The sequence below is a fragment of the Heliconius melpomene genome, chromosome 19, assembly GCF_056956725.1.
Source record: "Heliconius melpomene rosina isolate 202511_hmr_F chromosome 19, ASM5695672v1, whole genome shotgun sequence".
In the NCBI taxonomy this organism is placed as follows: domain Eukaryota; kingdom Metazoa; phylum Arthropoda; class Insecta; order Lepidoptera; family Nymphalidae; genus Heliconius; species Heliconius melpomene.
The window spans coordinates 4,213,859-4,236,519 of NC_140407.1; the positions used below are offsets into that span (position 1 = coordinate 4,213,859).

At 33.7% G+C, this 22,661-nt stretch overlaps 4 protein-coding genes across 7 annotated transcripts in view; 2 read left to right on the top strand and 2 right to left on the bottom strand.

Moving 5' to 3' along the window:
* The window catches only part of mino (glycerol-3-phosphate acyltransferase mino), a 44,192-nt gene extending 34,777 nt beyond the window's left edge, over window positions 1–9,415 (top strand). For all 4 annotated transcript variants that reach the window (XM_085203026.1, XM_085203023.1, XM_085203024.1 and 1 more), the window contains 10 exons: window positions 334–426; window positions 1,066–1,160; window positions 2,958–3,193; window positions 3,305–3,500; window positions 3,708–3,892; window positions 4,508–4,643; window positions 5,401–5,600; window positions 5,867–6,000; window positions 6,225–6,370; window positions 6,631–9,415. In XM_085203026.1, coding sequence (XP_085059152.1) covers window positions 334–426; window positions 1,066–1,160; window positions 2,958–3,193; window positions 3,305–3,500; window positions 3,708–3,892; window positions 4,508–4,643; window positions 5,401–5,600; window positions 5,867–6,000; window positions 6,225–6,370; window positions 6,631–6,827 — 1,618 coding nt within the window. In that variant the 3' untranslated portion in view covers window positions 6,828–9,415. The remainder of the gene's footprint in view (window positions 1–333; window positions 427–1,065; window positions 1,161–2,957; window positions 3,194–3,304; window positions 3,501–3,707; window positions 3,893–4,507; window positions 4,644–5,400; window positions 5,601–5,866; window positions 6,001–6,224; window positions 6,371–6,630) is intronic.
* Window positions 9,416–10,150: 735 nt separating this feature from the next.
* On the bottom strand, window positions 10,151–14,080 carry LOC146528412 (uncharacterized). The gene is made up of 4 exons (XM_085203028.1): window positions 13,709–14,080; window positions 12,579–12,890; window positions 11,116–11,910; window positions 10,151–10,784 (listed from the first exon to the last, which is right to left on the bottom strand). Exons 1-4 carry the CDS (start codon window positions 13,886–13,888, stop codon window positions 10,581–10,583), a joined length of 1,491 nt encoding a protein of 496 aa, XP_085059154.1. The 5' UTR covers window positions 13,889–14,080; the 3' UTR covers window positions 10,151–10,580.
* Window positions 14,081–14,530: 450 nt separating this feature from the next.
* LOC146528413 (uncharacterized) lies at window positions 14,531–18,321 on the bottom strand. The gene is made up of 4 exons (XM_085202817.1): window positions 17,556–18,321; window positions 16,035–16,916; window positions 14,842–15,875; window positions 14,531–14,548 (listed from the first exon to the last, which is right to left on the bottom strand). The coding sequence occupies exons 1-4, from the start codon at window positions 18,319–18,321 to the stop codon at window positions 14,531–14,533; spliced, it is 2,700 nt and encodes an 899-aa protein (XP_085058943.1).
* A 588-nt stretch (window positions 18,322–18,909) lies between these two features.
* The window catches only part of LOC146528414 (uncharacterized), a 65,721-nt gene continuing 61,969 nt past the window's right edge, over window positions 18,910–22,661 (top strand). Inside the window, exon 1 of the mRNA XM_085203033.1 lies at window positions 18,910–19,199. Coding sequence (XP_085059159.1) covers window positions 19,073–19,199 — 127 coding nt within the window. The 5' untranslated portion in view covers window positions 18,910–19,072. The remainder of the gene's footprint in view (window positions 19,200–22,661) is intronic.

A 22,661-nucleotide genomic window follows, 5' to 3' on the forward strand; every position in this document is an offset into this window, starting at 1 on the left:
GATTTTTTTTTCTATGATGGTTCATATCTATGTAAATATAGTTCTATTTTAGCTTAACTCTGTATCCTCCATAAAGTAGAGTAGGCAGAGAAAACATAGAGTTCCAGACTTTCCGCTGACTTTTCAAGGTATTATGTGTTTATTGATAGAACTCAACGCCACGTTTGGTGCCAAAGAGAGAAAATGAAAATATTAATAATTTATTTGCCACACACTTGTGCCACGTCCGCAAATAAGTGTAAATTTAGTGCGACATATTCACTGGTTTTTTATTTTATATATTTATTTATTCATTGCCGTAACGTAATTTTCCAATATTTAATTTTTTTGCAGGTGGTTCTTGCGGTGTTGCGGCGCATTCTTCATTCGACGCAGGGTCGACGGTTCGGAGTATCACGGCGATCCTGTATACAAATCTGCTTTAAGGTAAATTTATATTTTAATATAAGCTCAGACAAAAAGCCTACTTATTTATGGATGGATGTTTGTTACATCTTCATGCAAAACAAAATCTTTTCTTTACAATAAAACATAAGCTACAATTTATATATTTTTTTATATAATTTGGCTATAATATAACAAAAACTTTAAGCGAGCGAGGCTGATAAATTGTTAGTACCTTATTAATAATAATTAATTCACGTCTTAAAGTATCAAAAACATATTTTATCACTACAATATTAGTTGTAATAAGAAAAAGTTTAATTTACTCCGTTCACCATACTTCTCTACTGTAAAAGGACGACAGGCGGGAGGAAAATAGGAGGAATCTAAGTCGGTATTTTGAAAAAACACTATTAATAATTTTATAGTGTTTTTTCAAAGTACCGACGAACTACATAACTTGACAGTATTTATTTCTTAACCATCGACGAAAACAGCTCGGTGTTGTAAGTTTGACGTATCTGTGTACCTGTATATCTGTATGTGGTATCGTCGCTCCCAAACGGATGAACCGATTTTGATTGTTTTTTTGTTTTAAAAGTGATTTAATCGAGATTATTTTTAGACAAGATTCAATAAAATATGTATATTCCCTATTATAAATTTTTATTTTATTTTCAGAGCGTACATCCTTAATAGTTTAGCCGCAAACAATAATTTGGAATTCTTCATTGAAGGTGGGAGGACAAGGACTGGAAAACCACAATTACCAAAAGGTAAAAATATATATTAATATATGTGGTCAGTTTACAAATTGTATATATCTTTTTGATATATGTATGTGAAAGTTTGTGAGGATGTTCGTTCTATTTTGACGCAAAAACTACTGAAAGGATTTTGATGAAGCTTATTCATCAAAATAACACATTACAATTTATGTAAAGATTATATTGATGTAACAAACGCTTAAACTTATTAAGCAGGCGAAGCCGCATTTGGTCACTAGTTTTATATAAATAAAGATGGATTGCAGCGGCGTCTGTGACAATCAACTAAGTATTTACATTTCGTCACTTTGGTATCAAGAGAAAGCGCGGCGTTGAATTTCGCCTTCTATCTTGCAATGTCTCAAATATTGGGCGGAGTGTGGGGTGGGTGCGATCCTGACCTACTCTTAAGTTAACCGGAAAAACTATAGGTATAATTTAGTCAAAAGTCTTACTTATGAAAGCTATAACAAATCTATTTAATATTTTAACGTCTACTAAAATTATAGTAGGATTGACAAGTCATGGCCTCCATAAAGTCAGGATATCTGATCTTCTGCGCATTGTTCTAAATAGAAAATAAAATAATTAAAGGTAATAAAAATACTAAAATCAAAATTGCGCAGCCGTCTACAGCTGGCTTCAGGGCGGCTCCTCGACTGTACTTAATTGTGTAAATATAACACGTTATTATTAACAATTATTATATTTTAATTACGCTTTTATATTTCTTGCTTACGCAAAGGATCTGGTGGTAGGTACGAGACTGACATTTAAAACTCATATTTATTAACTATAATTAACTTTTATATAACATTTTATTGCAAGATAAATGGAAATTATTTAAATAATATAATTATTTTCTCATAAAAATTGTATTGTGCTATGTGGGCAAATTAATATAGTCGCACGTTTAATTTAAAGAAGTAATATTTATGATTCATGATCTTATTAAGTAAATAAAATCTTTATTTAAATTATAACAAAAAATTAAAATATTTTATATGGAGTTTTAAATTAAATGAACTCATTTATCTCCGGAACTACTTGCTCGAACTGATAAATTATTTTTGTATTTATTAAGGAAGGCTATACACCACATTAATTGTTTCGATATCTTTGCGGACAGGGTTATTTGGATACTTATAATGTATCATTTGTCATATTAATACTCTTAGTTATTTCCATTTCACCATGAGGGCGAAGCCACGTGGGAAACCGCAAGTATGCTACTATGTTAATATAATAAATTCACTTTCACGTAAAACCTATTGAACGGATTTATATGAAAGGCATTAGAATAACACATAAACTACAACTTGTGTAAAGATTTAGTATATTTTGTCTATAATCTATAGTTATAAGATAATCGTATCGGATCAGTGTGTGTTGGCTCACGCTAGTCCTAGAAACGGCTAAACCGATTTTAATGCAGTTTTCACTGTTGGATTTTGGCAAGCTTCACTTAACATTTAGTGTTTGTTTTTACAATCGGTTAATAAAATAAAGTAATGTTGTAAATAAAAAAAGTAATGTTTATATAAATAGTTGCACGCGACGATATTGCTACAAAATAAGTGTGTTATGGACTTTGCTAAAACTTTAGCTATCAATGTATGGATATCGTCTTTAAAATGATAATTTTCTTAGATCACGAAAGTAATTGAGATGAGAAAATAAATTATTGTATTGTACCAGCGGGCGAAGCCACGCGATGGCTATTAGTATAACAATAAACTTAAGCTGCTGAAGCTGCGTTAAAGTGGCTAGTTTATATATATACATGTCGGTAAATATTATTTCCAGCTGGCATCCTGTCAGTTATAACAGACGCCTACTTGGACGGCACAATAAACGACGCCCTGCTGGTCCCCGTGACATTGAACTACGACCGTTTGGTCGATGGCAACTTCGTCAGGGAACAGTTGGGTATGCCAAAACAGATGGAGACATTCTGGTCGGCCCTGCGGGGAATATGGAGTACGTTGAATACCAACCATGGTGGGATCAGAGTGGATTTCAATCAGCCTATTTCGCTTAAGGTTCGTTTTCGTTGTATTATTTTATGTATATTTTATGTATGGCGGGCATATTTATAAAAAAGTTATTTACTCGTATATACTAAAAAACATTTTATATTTAATTCATTACAGGAACTAGTGACGTCATTCCAAAAGTACAACTACCTAAAAGTGCCAATGAACAAAAGTCTGACGCCAAATAATAACCTAGCAGTAAATCTAGATAGACAAATACTATATAACCACAGCCACAGCAGTTTGTTTGGTGCGGAAGTGAGTACGGAACACAAGATGATGGTTGAGGCGATTGGCCGCCATCTTGTTTATGGTTTGTTTTTTTTTATTTGTATTTTTGTTTGTAATGAATATAATTATCCTCCCTCATGAGAATCGAAACTGTAACTATCTTTACTAATACTGTAATTTTCTTATATAATTTACTTGGTTATTGACATACTGAAAAATATTTACTTCAATTATTTTATAAGTAAAAACTAAACTTTTGAATAACAAATTATTATTATTATAACATTAGACGCCGCACAATCAACAGCATTAATGTGTACAAACGTGCTATCCTACGTCCTATTAACGGAACAACGGTCAGGATGCACTCTGTCCGCACTGCAAGCAAGTGTAGAGGCGCGGGGCGCGTGTTTAAAGCGGGAAGGACGGGATATGGGATACACGGGAGACGGCCATCTTGTTGTGAAACGAGCTGTGAGTTTGTATTCTCTCTCTCTTTTTCTCTCTCTTACTGATCTTATTTTGTTTTTAGCTTCACTTTGTATCCCGCATATAGCAAGGTAGACGATTTTTGTGACATTCTATGACTGAACGCTGCGCTTTGTTTTGTTACTTAATTAAATAATTAATTCCCTCTAGTGGGAATCGAATCCACTAACCGTTCTATGTAAAGTTGCACGCTCAGCCTCATTCAAGGTCTATCAATCAATAATTGAATTCATGAGAGACAATAATTGAAGAGACCAGGGGTGGCGCAGGGACACAAGAGTGCTATTATAAACTCTTCAGGTTGTGTATTCCCACTCGAGAAAATGAATTTTTTTATATTGTTATTTCATTGCTCTAGTAACTCATTTCATGTTCAATCTTCAAAAAGCAATGCCTCCATAATTCACCGAAAAATGGGCAACGGTACGATACCTTAACACTAGGTTCCCGGGTTCCCTCTGCCTACCCTGCTATGTGCTGAGTACAGCGCAAAAAACTACCAATATGTTTGGGACACTTTGCGTTCCCATAGCCAACGTCTATTGTACGTGCCAATTCGTAATCTCTAGTTTAAATAATTACAATAAATTTATTTTCCAGCTAGAAACTCTTGGTAGTTCGTTAATTCGTGTAGAAGGTAATAAAGTGCGGATTCAAACCACAGTGCCGGCGTCCCTCGAACTTTCATACTATGCGAATGCCTTAGTTGCGCATTATGCAGCGCCTGCTATATTAGGTGAGTATACATGTTTTAGATTAACCCCCTGTATAACGCATTTAGTGGGGTAGGCTGCGGGAACCTAATGTTAGGCCACTCCAGTCTATGGTTGATTCATATAACTATAGTTATTACTTTGTATTACGTGTGATTTTTGATTATAAAGTATTTTAAATAAAACTAGAACTTTTTTTTTGTTTATTGATATAATACAAAACGGAAAACAAAATATTATTTAAATTACTATTAAATATATATATTTCTCAAGTAAACTAGTAGAAGTCATATTTTTAACTTCAACTTTATGAGATTATGCTTCTTTGATAATGGCAAATGTTAGAAAATATTAATTATTTAAGATAAAGATACTAAAAAAAAAGAATCAAGTCAACTAATTAAGATATTAAGTATTGAGTGTCAGAAAATCCAATACCATTCTGTACTCTAAAGTAAAAGCAAAATTATTCAAGAATAGAAAAATCCGTGAAACATACTTATTTATTCATTCTTCCAGCCTCAGGCTGCATCCCGCCAAAACCAGGATAGGCAGAGGGAACCTAGTATTATGTCTCTTTCCCCCACTTTCCGCTGAGTTTTCGAGTCATAGCGTGTTCGGTGACGAAACTCTCACAAAAACACAAATATTTGATTTCTCCGAGTGGGAATCAAATTCACCACCATCCTAATTACAGTCACACAACACTGCGTCACGATGGCCTCAAATATATAAATATAAATTTGAATTTGTACAACAATTTATTTAATAATTTTCCAGTGACAGCCCTAGAAAGTATAATATGTGAGCAAAATGGCGACGAAATAATAAGGCATTCAGAGTTAATGGAAGCCGCCTTACAATTGAGCGAAATTTTAAGTCAAGAGTTTATATTGTGTGCGCCCTGCACCAGGATTGAAGAGAAACTTCTAGAGGCTTTACAAGATTTAATTTCAAAGGAAATACTTATTGATATGCAGGTATTTATGTGGTTTTATTTTGGGCTTCACTCCTCACTTTCCGCCGAATTCTGGAGGCATTGCGTGTTGAGTAGTGGGACTCAATGGCGCGCTTTTACCTCGACACTCTTTCTCACCTTGACACTCTTGTAGCGACACAATCGCGGCGTTGAGTTCCGCCACTCAGCATGCAATGCCTCCAGAATTTGGGACACGCAGTGTCTTAACTCCCTGCTATGTGCGGAGGAGACAGCGTGAAGCTGATTTATTTATTTTTTATATTATAGGCTGCAGACGTGTTGGAAGAACAGCGCTGGTCCAGAAGGTTTGCCCAGAACTTTGACGACGAAGACGATAGGCCAGATCCCACGCAGTACATCAAATATCGTCTTGCTGATACAGAACAGGCGGTGTCTGAAAGGTTCTTTTATGCATATGCTTTGTACAAAATATTTTCCTGTAATCATTATCTATTATTTGTTTAATATTTTTTATCAGTCTTAGGATAGTGGTAATCGCGATTATTTTTTTCTTTAAACTACTATTGTCCTTACTTCTCTTAATATTAATAACACTTAAGAAATGAAAGCCTTACCTTCAGAACCAAAATGAGATAAAAACTTTTATATATATTTATTATTACAGACGTCGTCTATTACAAACTGTCCGTCCGTTGCTCGAGGCGTATTCAGTGACGTGTCAAAACTTGAAAACATCAACGCAAAAGGAATTAGTTACGGGGACACTGGACATCCTATTGGAGAAGTTCTCACAGAATAAAATGAGATATGGTTAGTGTAGCTTTATATTTGTTTGAGTTTTGGTATTAGTTGTTAGAGGCCATTCGTGGCGCAAAAGCACAAAGTGTGACTGTTAAATCGGCTGGGTGTGGATTCGAATCACCCCACTTGAGATGAAATATTTATTTAAATTTATATATTCATTCATTTCGTCGAGTGGGGATCGAACCCACAACCATCGCATTTACAGTCACACTTTGTGCCTCAGTATTTTTATTTATTTTAATTTAAAATGTAAAATTTGTGTTCAGGCGAAGCTGTTTCAACGGACGCTATAAGAAATTGCCTCCGACTTCTTCGTCAATGGAACATTATAGAAATGTACTCAGAAAAAAAAGAAAGAAAAATTAGGATATGTGACCCTTATAATAATAAAAAGGAATTGGACAATATTTGTAATAAAATACACAAATTCAATATGGACTCCAAATTACTTAGTGACAAGTGAAAAGTGAAGTGAATTGATGTGGTGGAAATGTTTGTTTTTTTTATATATTTTTAGAATCACGCTTTTTCCCGTGTAGGCAAAGGGAACCTAGTGATAAGACTTCCGTTCTTTGTCTTGTTACCAGAGTGGGGAAATGACAGTTTGTTGCCCCGACAATAGAACCCGTAACCGTCGCTTTTAGCGATTAGACACGAGTGTACCTATATTTGTATATATTATATTTTATTTTGAATAAATTTGGAAGTGCTTTAGAAATGAGATTTGTACATGCAATCTCTGTATATTTAGTTAAAAAAAAATTAAGTTCATAACTTTAAACATCTGCATTGTAAAATTTGAGTCTTTCTATAATATGCCATTTTTATGTAACCGACGATGTAGTTTTTGTTAGAAACGAAGCAATTCGTTAAATAATATAATGTATGTTGGGGTAAGACAATTTATGGGTGTAGATCATCGTGTAGATCAAATAATCTTCTAATTAAGCATAATTTTCGGTCGGCATGAAATGGCGTTTGTTTCGTGTGTTATTATTTTTGTTTGCTATAAGCCGATAATTTGATCTACACGGTCCAAAACCAAAATATGGTTATTATTATTTGAGATTCAATTGTAGCTTTTTTTCCACCATGATGAATTTTTCTCGTTTGCCGGCTGTGTTATACTAAAATATTGTATAATTCCAGTGTTATGGCGGGTATGTGATTTAATTTAAGCGGAAACTTGTTTTTATCTGTACGTATCTATGTATGTTAGTCTTTAACATTTTTGTTTTGTGTTAAGTTGTAGGCCCGCATATAAGAATTTCGACGTAGTTTAATGCGAACATATGGTTTCGTGGTCAGAGCGCTTGGACGGTGAGAAAATGGTGCGAATTCAAATTTCGCTACTTTCAATTCTTTTATACATTTTCGAATCGAAAAGAAGAAATCGAAGTCGAAAGTGTATAAAAAAATTGAAAAACTCGTACCTACGAAGTTTCGTAGGTATATGAAAAATGTTTGACTTTATTTTTTTTATTGCAATGGAAAGTGTATTTTAAATTAAACTCTTTAACCGGATTAATTTCATATTTTTAATATGACACATTTTTGGAAATTAGACTATTAATGTGTTTTTTAACACGTGTGTGATTTTATAGGTTGGCCTAAATATTGGGACTTTCAAAATTTTTAGCTTCACGCTGTATCCCGCATATATGAACCTAGTGTTAAACCTCTCCGTTCTGTATGGGTCGCTTAATTTTAAGAGGCATTGCGTGTTAATTGGCGAAACTCACCGCGGCGCTTTGTTTTTACCGGAGCGGTAAGTGATAGTCTTAATTAATCAAAGTTAGATTATAGTACGGTCGAAGAGTCGTGGCCGCCCTGAAGTTAGGTATTTATGACTCGTGCTTATGCGTTTTTCACTTGGGAAGAAATGATCAGTAATTTTATTACAATATAATTTGTGACATTTCATATATACTATGTTTTAAAATAAAAAATATATATTTGAAATATACATATAACATAAATAAGTTAATTATGTGCGCGAAGAACAAACGGTATATTCTGAAAATTCATTTAATTCTAATTTTCATACACACATGTATATGAAAACGACTTCTATAAAAACTTATCAGGATATCTCAAGCTCAAAACATTGTATGAATTAAGATAAAACATTTTTATTATTTTTAACATACAATATTAGATATATATTTTAGATGACATATGAAACTATGAACATAGCGAGATTTGAATCTGCACCGTCCGTCGTGAACGAACGGACTTACTTGTTTTCCTAGAGGATATAGTGACATAGTTTTTTAACTTAAAGTTAGAAATGAACGAAAATTCTTGTTATATAAAATGGTATAACGATAGCTATGATTTGTTATTATATTATATGATTCAAGCAACTTGGGGCTGTAAAACAAATATATAGACTTTTCTTGTGTAAACTAATGTACCTATGTTTATTTTATAGTAAATAGCACTACCACCTTAAGTAATTGTACACTTAAATTTATTTTCATCCTAATTTTTTCTTTATGTAATATTCTGACAAAGGAAATGTAGAAAAGGCTTATAATTAAATCTTAAAATAAGATAACTGAACAAAACGAAGTCCATTCAGAAGATTTTTTTTGTTTAATATTTTCATATTCTTTGGTTACAAGACAAAGCGTTGTATTGAGTTTTGCCATTCAAGACGTAATATCTCGAAGACTAGATACGTGGGGGACGGAGTGTCTCCTCAGCCGCCTTACGCTGCTATATGCGGTACACAGCGTGGAACTAAAAAAAAAACAGAACAAAAGCAAAAGTAGATAGTAAGTGGCTTCTCAATGTTGTATATAAAGACTAAATATACCATTCTGTGTATTTTCTTAGTGGTGAAACAAGGGGTTAACAATGTTTTACTTTTGTACGAAATACTATGACTTGGAGGTGAAAAACTGTATTTTTCTACCTTATTTATAATAACTATTTCCCTTAAGCAACACTTATAATCGGTACAGTACAAATAAAATCGATTATAATTCATTTTGATAAAAGATACATTGAAATAGTGCAATAAGTAATTAAAAACATTACTTTATATTTATTTGTTTTATTTCAATAAAAACATCCTTATAATAAATAGCAATTTTTTTGATTGGTGATTACTCAATTGTTGAATGTTCTATTATTTTGTAACATGTACAATGAAAAGAGGTACAACGTTAAAGGTCTTAACACTAGGTTCCCTCAGCTTACCCTACTAAGTGCGGTATGGATGATAAAGCGTGAAGCTGGATCACATATTAATATTATTTAAACCACCAACCCCCTTCACCTTACATTGTTATTTTGTAAGTATATTGAAGCAACAGACAGACAGCTTATGAGACTATGATCGTAAACGCGACAGTCCAGGGTCAGATTTCCAGATAGAAATAATAATATTTTCATTACCTCGCTCTGGTAAGAAGACAAAGTGTTGCGTCGAGTTCTACTGTTCAGTATAAAAAGTCAAAAATTAGATGCATAAAACTTAAAAAATTAACAGACCAAAAGCTTGTAAGAAATAGCCACCAAGACGCTAGTTTTGCTTGAATATTGTATATTAAGATATAATATACCAAACAAGGGCTTTATTAATGTACAACAAACCATGATTTGGAGGTGAAATATTATAGGTTTCTATTGTAATTAAGATAAGATAAGTAGTTATCTACTTATTTCCCTTAAGCATACGCACTTTAAGCAACACTTATAATGAGTACAGTATAAATAAAATTGATTATATAGTTTTGATAAAAGAAACACTGGAATAGTGCAATAAGTAATAAGAAATTAAAAACATAATCATATATTTATTTCAAAAAAACATATTTATAAAAAATAGGCAAAAAATTCTTTAGATTTCTCAATTATCGATATTTCAATCATTTTATAATATAACAAAAAGAAACATGGGTCAGACATTTATTGATATCAACTTGATTACTTATGTTATAGATATTTATCCACTACTCGATATAAAAATTTCGATTTCAATCAACGATTCATTTAAATAAGTATGAACTTACCGAAATAACATACGTACGATTCTTGAAACAAGGTGTTTATTAATTTACTTACACCAACATTTAAAAAAAAGATTCTTCTACCAAAGTTAAAAATTATTTTTAAATATGCTGACCTAAATTCAATAGATTAAATGTAATTAATAACATAAGTATCAATGATTTAATTATTAATAAAAAATACTCATACAGATAAATTACATGTTATGCAACTTTCTCATAAAATTAATAAATTCTTCCTTATGCCTTTCTTCCTGTATTTCTGGCCAATATCTCATTAGACGACGTTGACACAACGACTTTATATCGGAGTGTTCAACTGATTTTAAATGATTCCTCACTCCATCTAAAGATGATTCAATGAAATTACAAAATCCACAGTGAAACACTCCTGTTCTCACCTGTAAATAATAAATATATAATCAAAAATACCTTAAATAAAAGTAACACAATTATTTACAATTTATATTTATCTAAACCTCAAGACTACTATTTGACTGCTTGAGCAGAGAATGAAGATAATTTAAAGTGTAGAGTAGTAGTGGAGTATTTGTAGTAGGCAACAAATACTCCAAGTGGGGATCAAACCACAGCAATTAAATGTACAGTCAGGCACGGACCTGCTGTGCCACCATGGCATCTGAATCAAATGTATAATTATATATTATAATAAAATAACATTCTAACTTAAGAGATGTAACAAAAATATTAAATCCTCAATAATGTTCATACCTCTCTGATGAATTCACATATGAAGTCAGTGAGAACAGGTGTCACAAGCATAGCATTGCTGTGTTTGTATGTACGTATGTGTTCTTCCATTTGTGATGCATTGAATGACACCTCACACACATGACAACGCCATTTACCGCAGGATTTACCAATCATGTTGAAGCTAGCTGCCTCAATGCAAATGTTATCATTAATTATTTTATCATGATGAAGCATATTTTTAAAACCTATTTCACTGTCTATGAAATCTATCATGGGCTTTTTATTATAAGAGCCAGAAGATTTGCCATTCAATTTAGTTTGGTTGTATCGATCAACTTTCTCCTTGTGGGAAGTTTCTGACACATGTTCTTTCATCATCTTAAGTGACGATGATATCTTGATGTTACAGGCATAGCAATATGTGCCATTTCTTTTATATTTCATGTGATTCTGTTTAGCAAACTGAATTGCTTCATGTAATGCTTCTGAAGCTGGTATGACCTGATTTTCCTTTCCCTGTTTTGTTATTGAGGTCTTGTTATTTTTTAATTCATTTGATTCTGAACAATTATTATCAGCATCTTCTGTAGCAGGTTTGTCCAAGTCCAGTAATTTTTTTTCTTGTGACATTTCTTTCTCTTCTTTATTATCAATTTGATTGATCAAATTATTTTTCTCATTTTTCATTTTTTTTCTATTTTCTTGGCACTTAGAATATAGTTTGATATGTTCTGGAGATTCAATATGCAATTCTTTGGATTCTGCACTGATTAGAATGTTGCATATCAAACAATTGATCAAGTTGTCATCAATCTAAAATAAATAATAATAATGGATCTAGCAATTTTATAATACCTACATATTAAACACATACATTTGGAAAAATGTTTTTTTTTTACTCATATAATTAGTAATGTAAATGTAATGTTCCAAATGGTCCTAAATCTAGCTATGTTCCAATCATTGAAAGCAATCATAGAATAAATTTTTTAAGATAATTTAACAAGAAAATTTAAATTTAATGGTTTTTTTTTTTAGAAAAGTTTATACATGATGTGTTAATATAACTCACCTTCATTTACATTTTGTTTATTGATGAAACTTTATTATTTTAATCAGAAATATAAATAGATGCCATACTAATACAAATATAACAAATATTGCATAAATTGCAGAGGGTGTTGTGGTGCAGCTACACAATGTCTTGAATAAACATAATGGTAGTGGGTTCAATTCCCAATATAATTCATTCAAAAAAGGGAATCAATTATATCCTTCCTCACTCTGACTGGAAGATAAAAGTGCAGCGTTGAGTTGAGACTCTCAACACATATGTCTGTAAATTGGGTGGAAAAAGGTGGGGAATAGAGTAGCCTAAAACTTGGTCCACTGTGCCTACCCTGCTATATGCCAGGTAGTGTTAACTCAAAAGTAACATTTTAATAATGTTGTTTTATTAATTATAATTTTTGTTATATTACCTTGCGATACACTGCTTTGCCTTTCAGCTCTACACTGCACTGAATAAGATTTACAGCATGCTGTGGCTCACTTATGTGAGTGTCAACATTTTCATAATCCGTGTTACAAATGTAACAAGATCCATCACTCAATCCGTGCCACGCAATCATTTCAATGAAAATATCATCAAAAACAATCACTCCTTTGCTAAATTCTTTTAATAGATATTTTGGTCTATTATTAATGTGAATTGAGTCATTCAAATGTATCCGCACTTTTGCTACTGTTTGAATCACTACATTGCAAATCTCACAATAATAACCTTGTTTAATCTGAAACAAAGTTCACATATAAATATACTATTTTTGGGTCATTCTGGAAGAACAGGACATATGACAGTAATGCAAGTGGTTATGGATTCAATCCTCACTCATTGGCATATCTGGAGACATTTTGAATATGGAAATGATTGTATTTAAGATATTTCAATTCCTCTGCACTGATAAGACAGGGTTTAGCTTTCAGGTCCACAAAAAAGAAAATGGAATATGAAGTGATTTCACAAAAATATATTTTTAAAAGTAAACATGCCAATATGGATGCCTGATCTTTCTTTCTTATTTTTCTGGCATTTTTCCTAGACAAACTAAGACTAAAGGCGAAAATGGTCATTTTTTATTTACAGGCTACCCTACTAACATTAAAAAAAGAATTTAGTTAATACGTATTTAATTAAAAAAACTCTCCATTCCATAATTTCTTCCGTCCAATTTTCTCATTTCACCATAGCGAAGAAATGAAATAATACGTTAAAATTTAAAAGGGAGATCGGGCCCACAAGCGTCGCGTTTAGGTACAGATGGGCGTGTACCGCTGCGCCACAGCTTCGTTTATAATACAGAGAGGTCGCGAAGAGAGAACCTGGAGTTTGAACATTTTTGAGGGAATTCAGTGTTAAGACAATCCGCTCCTCAATTTCTGCAGAATTGATTGCATTGTGTGTTGAGTGGCGGACCGCAATGCAGCCGCTTTCCCTCGACATTAGAGCGAACAAAAGAAAATATTTCATATCCTAGAGTGAAATCGAACCCACGACTGTCGCATTACAGTTCTGAACTTCACCTTTAAATTAAAATTAGCTAAAACAAACCTTCCATATTAAATCTTCCTTGAAATTCTCGGCGTAATTAATAGATTTCAAATTACTGCAATGTTGCGGAGATTCCACGTGGCGGTCCAGATCGTTCACTTTCAAATATATTTGACATGATAAGCAAAGTGAATCGACGACACCAGTAAATATACAATTTCTGTTGTATTTTGATGCCATGATGATGGAAGCCTATTTTCAGAGAAAGCAATTATCAATTTATCACAACTTGCTATTCAATTTAATGACAATTCAGTGAGGACTAAACAAAAATAATGAACACGTTTGTATCCAACTGCGGACTACGAGTTAATAGAAATTTAAAAACAATCTAGAACCATACGGAAAATCAAAAGAAGAGGGTATTCCGTGCAAAATAAGTGTTACCCTACTTTAGAAAATACTTATAAAATAAAAATAATTAAAAAAAATAAAATTTAAAAAAAAAAAAACGGCTTCACTCTGTATCCCGCACACAGCACGCAGGTACGCAGAGGGAACCTAGTGTTAAGAGTTCTGTTCTCCACACACAACGCAGGGTTTTTGCCTTAGTGCCAGAGCGAAGAAATGAAAATATTAATAAATAATAATTTATTCCCTCGAGTGGGGATTGAACACACAACCGTCGTTTTACTCCGTACTCCTGTGCCACGACGGCCTCTAATATTGTTGTTGTTGTTCTTTAATTATGGCGATCCGAGCGTGCCAGTTCAGCACTAATCACTTCGCCAATGTCACGTTGAATGGAAAACACACAAAGGAGAGTGTACGGTAAAGAGACAATATTACGCAATAGTAGATGCACGTTAAAAAAAGATCCAGCTAAGATACTGCCTTCACCTATAAGATAAACAAAAATTATACACAATATATACATAATAAAGGGTTAGTAATAGATTATATTTTACAAAATTGTTAGCTTATACTATAATATTATTAGATCTAATATATTTACATAAGAATTTACACAAAGGAGTATATACAAACATTAACAGACACTGAACATTAAGGGGACGGGGAACTATATGAGGAAGGACATCATACAAGGGACGAATTAACTTTGGACATGTGAAAAGGATATGGGAAGGGGAACCTTCGTCCAGGCCACACTCACACAGTGAGTGGTCCCTGACCCTGATCTTAGCTAGGTGAACAGGTGTACATGCATGCCCAAGGCGCAAACGACAAATAGTTGATATAATCCTCCGTTCAGCAAATTTTTGAGAAAAAAACCATGGTCGCCTTGGGATATTGGGTTGGATAGTAGCATAATACTTACCTTTCTGAGTTTTTGTTAATTCATAGAATTCAGACCAGGACACATCCAAGTGAGTTAATGCAAGAGACAACAAATCCTGGGCCGAAATAAAAAAGTTATCTAAATTACCACACTGGATGGCCAATTTTGCGCAAGAGTCTGCAGATTCATTCCCACTGATTCCAGAATGCCCTGGAATCCATGCCAAAGTAACATCCAAGCCCTTTAGATAACATGAGTACAGTTCTTCACGAATCCTTAAAATAATTGAAGACCTTAATTTACTATGAAATGGATTTCTCTTGATAGCCAATATGCAACTTAATGAGTCTGTAAGTATGACAGTCTGTTTGAAGTTGTGGGAGAATGTGAACCGGATTGCTTCTAACAAAGCAACAGCCTCTCCAGTAAACACAGATGATTCGGGAGGACATTTAAATTGTAATATAATTTTGAATTTTGGTATCCAGCATGCTGCACCAACACAGCTTTCCTTAGAAAGCTTTGATGCATCTGTAAAGATGAGGATATGGTTTGAAAAATTTTCATTTACTATGGCTTGAAATTTAGTGTTGGTGTCAACAGCTCCCTTGGTTAGGCCAAGATTAGTGATGACAGTAGGATGGTGTACTAGGGCCTTATAAGGCGTGCGGAATAAAGGATTAGATGGAAAAGATGACAAGGGATGAGGAAGAGAGGTAAATTTAAGGAAACTATTGAGCAAGTAAGGGAGAGGCCTGCCTCGAGGGATGAGGTCCGCTAAATCAGATAGCTTAGGCCATAGGGGATGGGAAGAAAGCTGTAACATTTTACCAACAAACCGATCAGATAGGAATTGTCGACGGATAGGAAAAGGCGGATCTACACATTCCACCTGCAGTGCGTTGGTGGGGGAAGACTTCATTGCACCTATAATAATTCTTAGGCATTTGTATTGAATTTTATTGAGTTTCTCAGTAGCAACTTTGTTAAAGGGGTCTAAAACAAATAATCCATAGTCAATGTGACTACGGATTATGGCATTGTACAGTAGTTTAAGAGTATATGGGTGTGCACCCCACCACACACCAGACACCGCTCTCAAAGCATTGATGCCGCTTTCACATTTTTTACTGATATGTTCGGCATGGGCAATTCCGTTCAGTCTTTTATCAAGAACCATGCCTAAGAATTTAACATTTTCTGCTAATTGAATAGTACTATTACCGCAAACTATTTGGAAATCAGGAGTTACTCTCTTTTTGGTAAACACTACCGCCCGGCACTTTGCTACTGATAGTGCCAAGCCATGATTGGAGAGCCACTGGTTTAGATAGTGCAAAGCAGTATTTAAACGATAAGTTATATCCTCCACAGATTTTGAGCTGTAGTAAAGGACGATGTCATCAGCATACTGAAGAATGTTACAAAAACTATTGACAGACAATTCAAGGTCATGAGTGTATACATTATACAGCAGAGGACTGAGAGCTGAACCTTGAGGCAAACCTTGCCAGACAAGTCTGGGAGGTATAGTAAGAAGTGGATGCTTTACAGATATTGATCTACCAGTCAGCAGATTACATATGAAATGAGTCATCCTCGGCGGAATACTCAGCTGATGCAATTTTTGCCTGAGTACCGGAAGAAGAACATTGTCATATGCAGACGCAACATCTAGAAAAACACCAACCAAATACTCTCCTTTGGCATATGCTCGTCGAATGTCTGTAGTAAAAACACTGAGACTATCTGTAGTACTTAACCCCTTTCTGAAGCCAAATTGAGAGGGTGCTAAGATATTTCTGCTTTCCACTGTCCACTCCAAACGATTTTTTAAAAGCCGTTCCATAATTTTTGATAAAGCAGATGCTAGGGCAATGGGTCTGTATGAATTAGGGTCAGAGGGACATTTTCCAGGTTTTAGGATGGGAATAACAATTTGGGATTTCCAGGATTCCGGAATGATACCTGATTGAAAGATGTTGTTAATCAAATTTAAAAAATGTAGCTTAGACTTCTCATTTAGTCTAGCAATAAAAGAGTAAGAGACACAATCCTCGCCTGGGCTAGTGTCTCTTAAATCCGTTAAGACGTTATTGAGTTCTTCGAATGAAAAACAAGCATCCATGTCGTCCAAAGTTTCAATCAGAGGGGATATAAATAAATCATGGGATGGAACAAAAGGAGGTGCCAGTTTGTTTGCAAAATTATTAAGCCATAAAGAGGGATTGTTGGAATTAAGACTAGGAGCATTGTTAAGAGAACGGCGAAATCTCTTAACATTTGTCCATACAAGGGAAGGAGTGGAACGTGGATCAAGGGATTCACAAAAATTAACCCATCCAAGTTTTTTCTTTTTCCCAACCATTCTTCGAAACTTCGCGTCATTGCGTGTATACTCAGTGTAATTCTCCATAGTCATACAGGCTGTGTATGACTCCTCGGCAGATGTTCGCCGATTGACAGAATCAGAGCATTCCTGATCCCACCAGGGATTGAAATGCATCCAATTCTGAATGGAGTGTTTTTTAGGGATATGAGAGTCAGCTGCAGATAAAATGGCAGAGACAAACCGATCATAGCAAAGAATGATATTCTCAAAATTACCAGACTCAGGAAGATTGTCAAGCATGCAATCCACAGAGTTAGCATACTCAATCCAGTTAGCTTTTTTAAGATTATATTTAGGTGGAGTATTAGGAATGGGAGCAGAAGGAAGTCTATTATACAAAGAAAGTAAAATAGGGAAGTGGTCACTACCATGGGTGGAAGGAAGAACAGACCATGATAGCTGGGAAGCAAGAGAAGGAGACGATAGGGAAAGGTCAACAGCTGTCCTTGGATTCTGGTTTGGATAAACCCTACGAGTCGGTGAGCCATCATTGAGAATGCATAGAGATACATCATCAATCATGTCTACCAACGAAGGAGAAAATCCATCACAGTAATAACACCCCCACAAAGTGTGATGAGTGTTAAAATCTCCCAGGACAAGCACAGGGCTAGGAAGCGAAGAGATGACAGACTTAAGCTCAAGGAAAAGAGAGGAAGAAGGATGTGGAATATAAACTGATAGAAAGGAGATATTGGAAGCCCTCACAGCAACAGCATTAATCTGTTGACTATGAGGGGGGAGAGGAATAAGGGAGTAGGGTGAGGAGTGCTGGATAAGGATTGCACTACCTCCATACCCATCATTTCTGTCCTCCCTTAAACAGGAGAACCCCGGCACCCTGAACCGGGAACCAGGGACCAACCATGTTTCTGAGAGGGCAATAATGGCAGGTTTATGCAGTGAAATAATATGAAGTAATTCATGCTTTTTAGCACGAATACTTTTACTATTCCATTGCAAAATGGTCAGTGGAGCCATTGTTGAGTGTATTAAGGATATTGAGTAAATTTAAGGCAACGTTGGAGGCCTCTAATAAATGATTGACATAAATAATGGTGATTTTTTTATCAAAATATTATCGCCCGCCTGTCTGGAGTGGTTTCAGGATCAGAACTTAACCTTTCTGAAGTGTTAAAACTATGAATACCTATACATAATATATTATCAAAAGGTTGTTATATATATATATTTTTTTTTTTTTTTATATCGCTAAAAGTATTGTCTTGTTATTTTATTTAACCCTAAGTTACAGAGTAGTTATGTGACGTACTAAGTTAATTTAATGTCATCACAAGTATTATTACCAATATTACAGTAAATACCCATTATCAAAACAAGGATGAGGATGCCAGGTACCGAACGACGGCGGCAGCGTGACGACAGTTGCGCCCTCATTTTTAGTCTACTCTTCATAGACAGACTTTACGTATGTAATATTTACGTTGATGTTATATACTATACATTAAATTATCTGTGTCTTAGCAGCCATTTTGGATTAATACGTCATTAAACTGTCATTTGTGTCTATGTCAAAATACAATCGGTACGTCAATTGACTGACGTTTGTACTTTGTATGTTAAAAATGTCAGTTGTTTAGTAGGTAATTGTAGTTGGCTGTGGTTGGCGTCATGAAATACTTGTAGTGCCTTGTTTATAATAATCGTGTTTATTTGTATACTAAATATGCATATTTTGTATATTTAAACAATATAGTTGTTTAAGTGCTAAATGTTCAAAAATCATAACACTTCGTGTGTAAAAATGTTTAAATGTGGCCGTTTGAGTGCTTGCTGGTTTATGTTTTACTTAATTTTATTAGCCCTGACAAAGGATAGCGCAGATGCTCAAGAAATACGTAAGTTTGTTTTATCTTTTAGAATTTAATTTGAGATACGTTTTAATAAACAGCAGTTCTCTGTAAACATTAAAAATTAACTACCGTTATTGAGTGTACAGTGAATATTTAATTAGATATTATTTTTATGTAATAATTTTAGTTAAGTAAATTAAGTATCATCTAAAAATATATTTTTTTATTTTTTGTAAATAATGTTTGCATGAAAAAAGTAAATATGTTGATTATTTAAAAAAACTGCTTAATGAAATTTATTAAACATAACATTTAAATAAACATGTATTGCATTATAGATTTGGAATTGAGAAACTGAAACATAGAATAACATAATCAGAAATATTATTTTTACAAATATATATTAACTTCAAATATATATAAAAAAATGAAGAATAGTCTTTATTCATTCATGCTGTATTCCGCAAGGTAGGCAAAAAGAACATAGTGTTAGGATACTCTGTTAAGTGCTGTGCATTTTTTTTATAAAATAGCTTGAATAAATCATTTTATCTAGTTTTTATATACTAAACTAGAAATTTTCCAAATAATATAAAATGTTTTATGTCATAAGCCTGAAGTTATGGGTTGGTAGTCTGAACTAGTTTTTCATCAAAAAATTTCATAATTGAACATACAAAAATACAAATGCTCTCTTTTGTTATATGTATTTTAAGGAAAGAAGAGATAAAATTGCTTGGGGCAACATCTTTGAATGTAACACCAAAATGAAATCTATTCTAATTTCACTGTTATATCTCTCGACTGATATTTCTACCACATACATTTTTTTTTTTATTTCTAGTCAGTTCATTGGCATTTGTTTCCAATGCAAATGTTACTTTTCCAAATACCATAGAGGAATCTCTGCCTAATGGAGATTTTTTGGAGAAATTAATAATAATTCTATTAAATAATCAAAGTAAATACAAATACTGTACCATATTATTTGAGTATACTATTATATATAAATCGGTATAGTTGAAGCCATTGTGGGGAGTGGGGAAAGCGTCGGAATTTTGGAGGTATGAAATATTATATATTATCATTTCTTTGTACTGGAGATGAAGCAAAGCGCGGTGTTGAGTTTCTCCACTCAATAAGCAACGACGAGAATTCGGCCACATTAATGGGGACGGAGTGTCTTAACTCTAAGTTCTCAGTTTCACTCTGCCTACCCTGTTACGTGCGGGATACAACATGAAACAAAAAATAATAATAATGGTAATAAGGTCATTAAGTAGGTCTATACTCTGGGTATACTCTGGGGGCTGGGATGGTAAAAGTTTGATATCGCCGGACTTCCGGCCTCCGGCGTCCGTCATTGCGTTGACCCTCAATAAAGCTGATAGTAATAAATGCAAAAAAAATTATACTAGACATCAATATACTAATATGTACTATTAGTGCTGCCTTATAGAGGAACCTTTCAAAGCAAATCAAGAGAAATGATCAGTGAACCTCCGCTCTGGTAGTAGAAAACGCTGCTTTAAAGGGCGAAGCGAAGGAAGCGCGGCGTTGAGTTCCGTTACTTAACACACAATATATTGAAATCCGTGGGGAACACTTTGGTTGCATGAGCCCGAATCTGACTTAAACATATTCTATTATTTTCTTTTATTTTGCTATAGCACTAAGACTCCATTTTTAGCTTTATTTAATTTTAATTTACCTTCTTCAATTGGCGAGACCGAGAAGAAACTTACATTTCATATATTTCGAAATATAAAGGAGGAATAATAGGAGTTATTGATACTTTTCTCCGTTCTGCACGTTTTATTGTGGTGGAATTAAACGTCAGAATTTGTATGATCGTCCTATTCAGCTACTTATTATATCTGAAATAATTCTTTTTATTTTTTGAGGCCACTCGTGGCGGAGGGGGGCTGGGACTTTAAACGCGGCACATTGTAGGTTCGATTCCCACTAGAGGAAATGAAATATGTAACATTTTCATTTCTTCGCTCTGGTATCGAGGCAAAGCCCGGCGTATAGTTCCGCCACTTAACAGGCAATGAATCCAGAATTCGGCGGAAAGACGGGAACGGAGTGTCCTAAGACTAGGCTTCTTGTGCTACAAGCGGAAATAATTGTATTATTTAAAGGCTGCCTTTAAAAGTTTGAATTGGCAGGTAATATAAAAATAAATAATAAAAGAAAAATAAATAAAAAAATAAAATAATAAAAGGAAGCGCTTATATAAAACAGTCACGGCCATCATATTGACGAATGTTTCCTCTATGGTGTATGCAACCCCATAATTAATAAGCTAATTAGCTGTCATAATTCAAATAAAAGACATATGCATTATGCATGGCATTATAAGCATTTTTATAAATAGGTTCGCTTTAAAAAATCGACTTTGTAATTATAATATAGGATCTACACTTATCGACAGGTTAAGCAGAGGTAACTTGGTGGTAAGATACCCCTATATACCCCATAGATTTCACTGCTTACCCCCCGAATTCGAGATACAGCGTTTAGAGTAACGGAACACAACGATGCGCGTAAAAAATAAAATTGACTAAATATAGTGTTCCCTCGTGTGTGGATCGAACCCAGAACGATCGAACAGTCAAAAACAGTAGAAATAATAACAATAAAACTTATTATTTTTAATGTATTAAAGGTTTATTCTATTACATAGGAAAGAAAAATACCGATTTAGAAAAAGTATAAAAATATGAACATGCCTTAAACGGTTTCCAAGAAGCGCGGGTTGAAATCCCGCTACGTTCAAATTTAATATACCTAAATACTTTTTAACTTTACTAACTCTGTTTCTGATATTTCAATAAGCACTTATAAAATACGATTCATAAGAAGATGCTATGAAACTTGTAATTAGCATATGCTATACTATACCTATCCAATGAATCAGAATTCACATCCGTCGGAAATCAACGGTGAATCACACAGCACGAAAAGAAAATGTTGACTTTTAAAATTGTTTAACTATTATATTATATTGTTATAGTGTAATGTTTCTTGTTTTACGTTTTTTGGTCTTTTTAGTGCTACTTCCTGTATAACTTCACTGACCAATCTTCATCGTATGCTCTCTTTTCTAAGTGAATAGGCAAAATACTTCTGTGCTCAATTGGTACGTCTAAAACAACCGAATAAGAAAAAAATGTTTTATAAAAGAAAAAAAAACTTTTATTTTACATATACTTTACGCAAAACATGTAAAAATATCTCAGTCCATACATTACGTATATACAAATATTCTTAAGCAAGGATCTTTAATTTTAATGAAACAGCATGCCCAAGTTCAGTTACTGAGATATATGTAACAAAAATCCGACTGCAGACGTATTTATGTCCCAGATGGTGGTGCATCTGATGGTTTATTTATTTATTTGTTTTGTTTTTATTGTTATTGGTCGCTAGTAAAATTTATGTGACCGTATAAGATTGTAAGCTCTAAAAATATTTGAAATTTTACTTTACTAATCTCTTATT

Excerpts from the sequence above, each read along its gene's own strand:
- LOC146528412 (XM_085203028.1), bottom strand. The coding sequence starts at position 13,888 with ATGGCATCAAAATACAACAGAAATTGTATATTTACTGGTGTCGTCGAT. Across the intron at positions 11,911-12,578 it reads GCAAAGCAGTGTATCGCAAG|ATTGATGACAACTTGATCAA; the intron begins GTAATATAACAA and ends TATTTATTTTAG. Across the intron at positions 10,785-11,115 it reads TATGTGAATTCATCAGAGAG|GTGAGAACAGGAGTGTTTCA; the intron begins GTATGAACATTA and ends TATTATTTACAG.
- LOC146528413 (XM_085202817.1), bottom strand. The coding sequence starts at position 18,321 with ATGGCTCCACTGACCATTTTGCAATGGAATAGTAAAAGTATTCGTGCT. Across the intron at positions 16,917-17,555 it reads TGACAATCTTCCTGAGTCTG|GTATCATTCCGGAATCCTGG; the intron begins GTAATTTTGAGA and ends TCTTTCAATCAG. Across the intron at positions 15,876-16,034 it reads TGCTTTGAGAGCGGTGTCTG|GTGCAATGAAGTCTTCCCCC; the intron begins GTGTGTGGTGGG and ends GAATTATTATAG.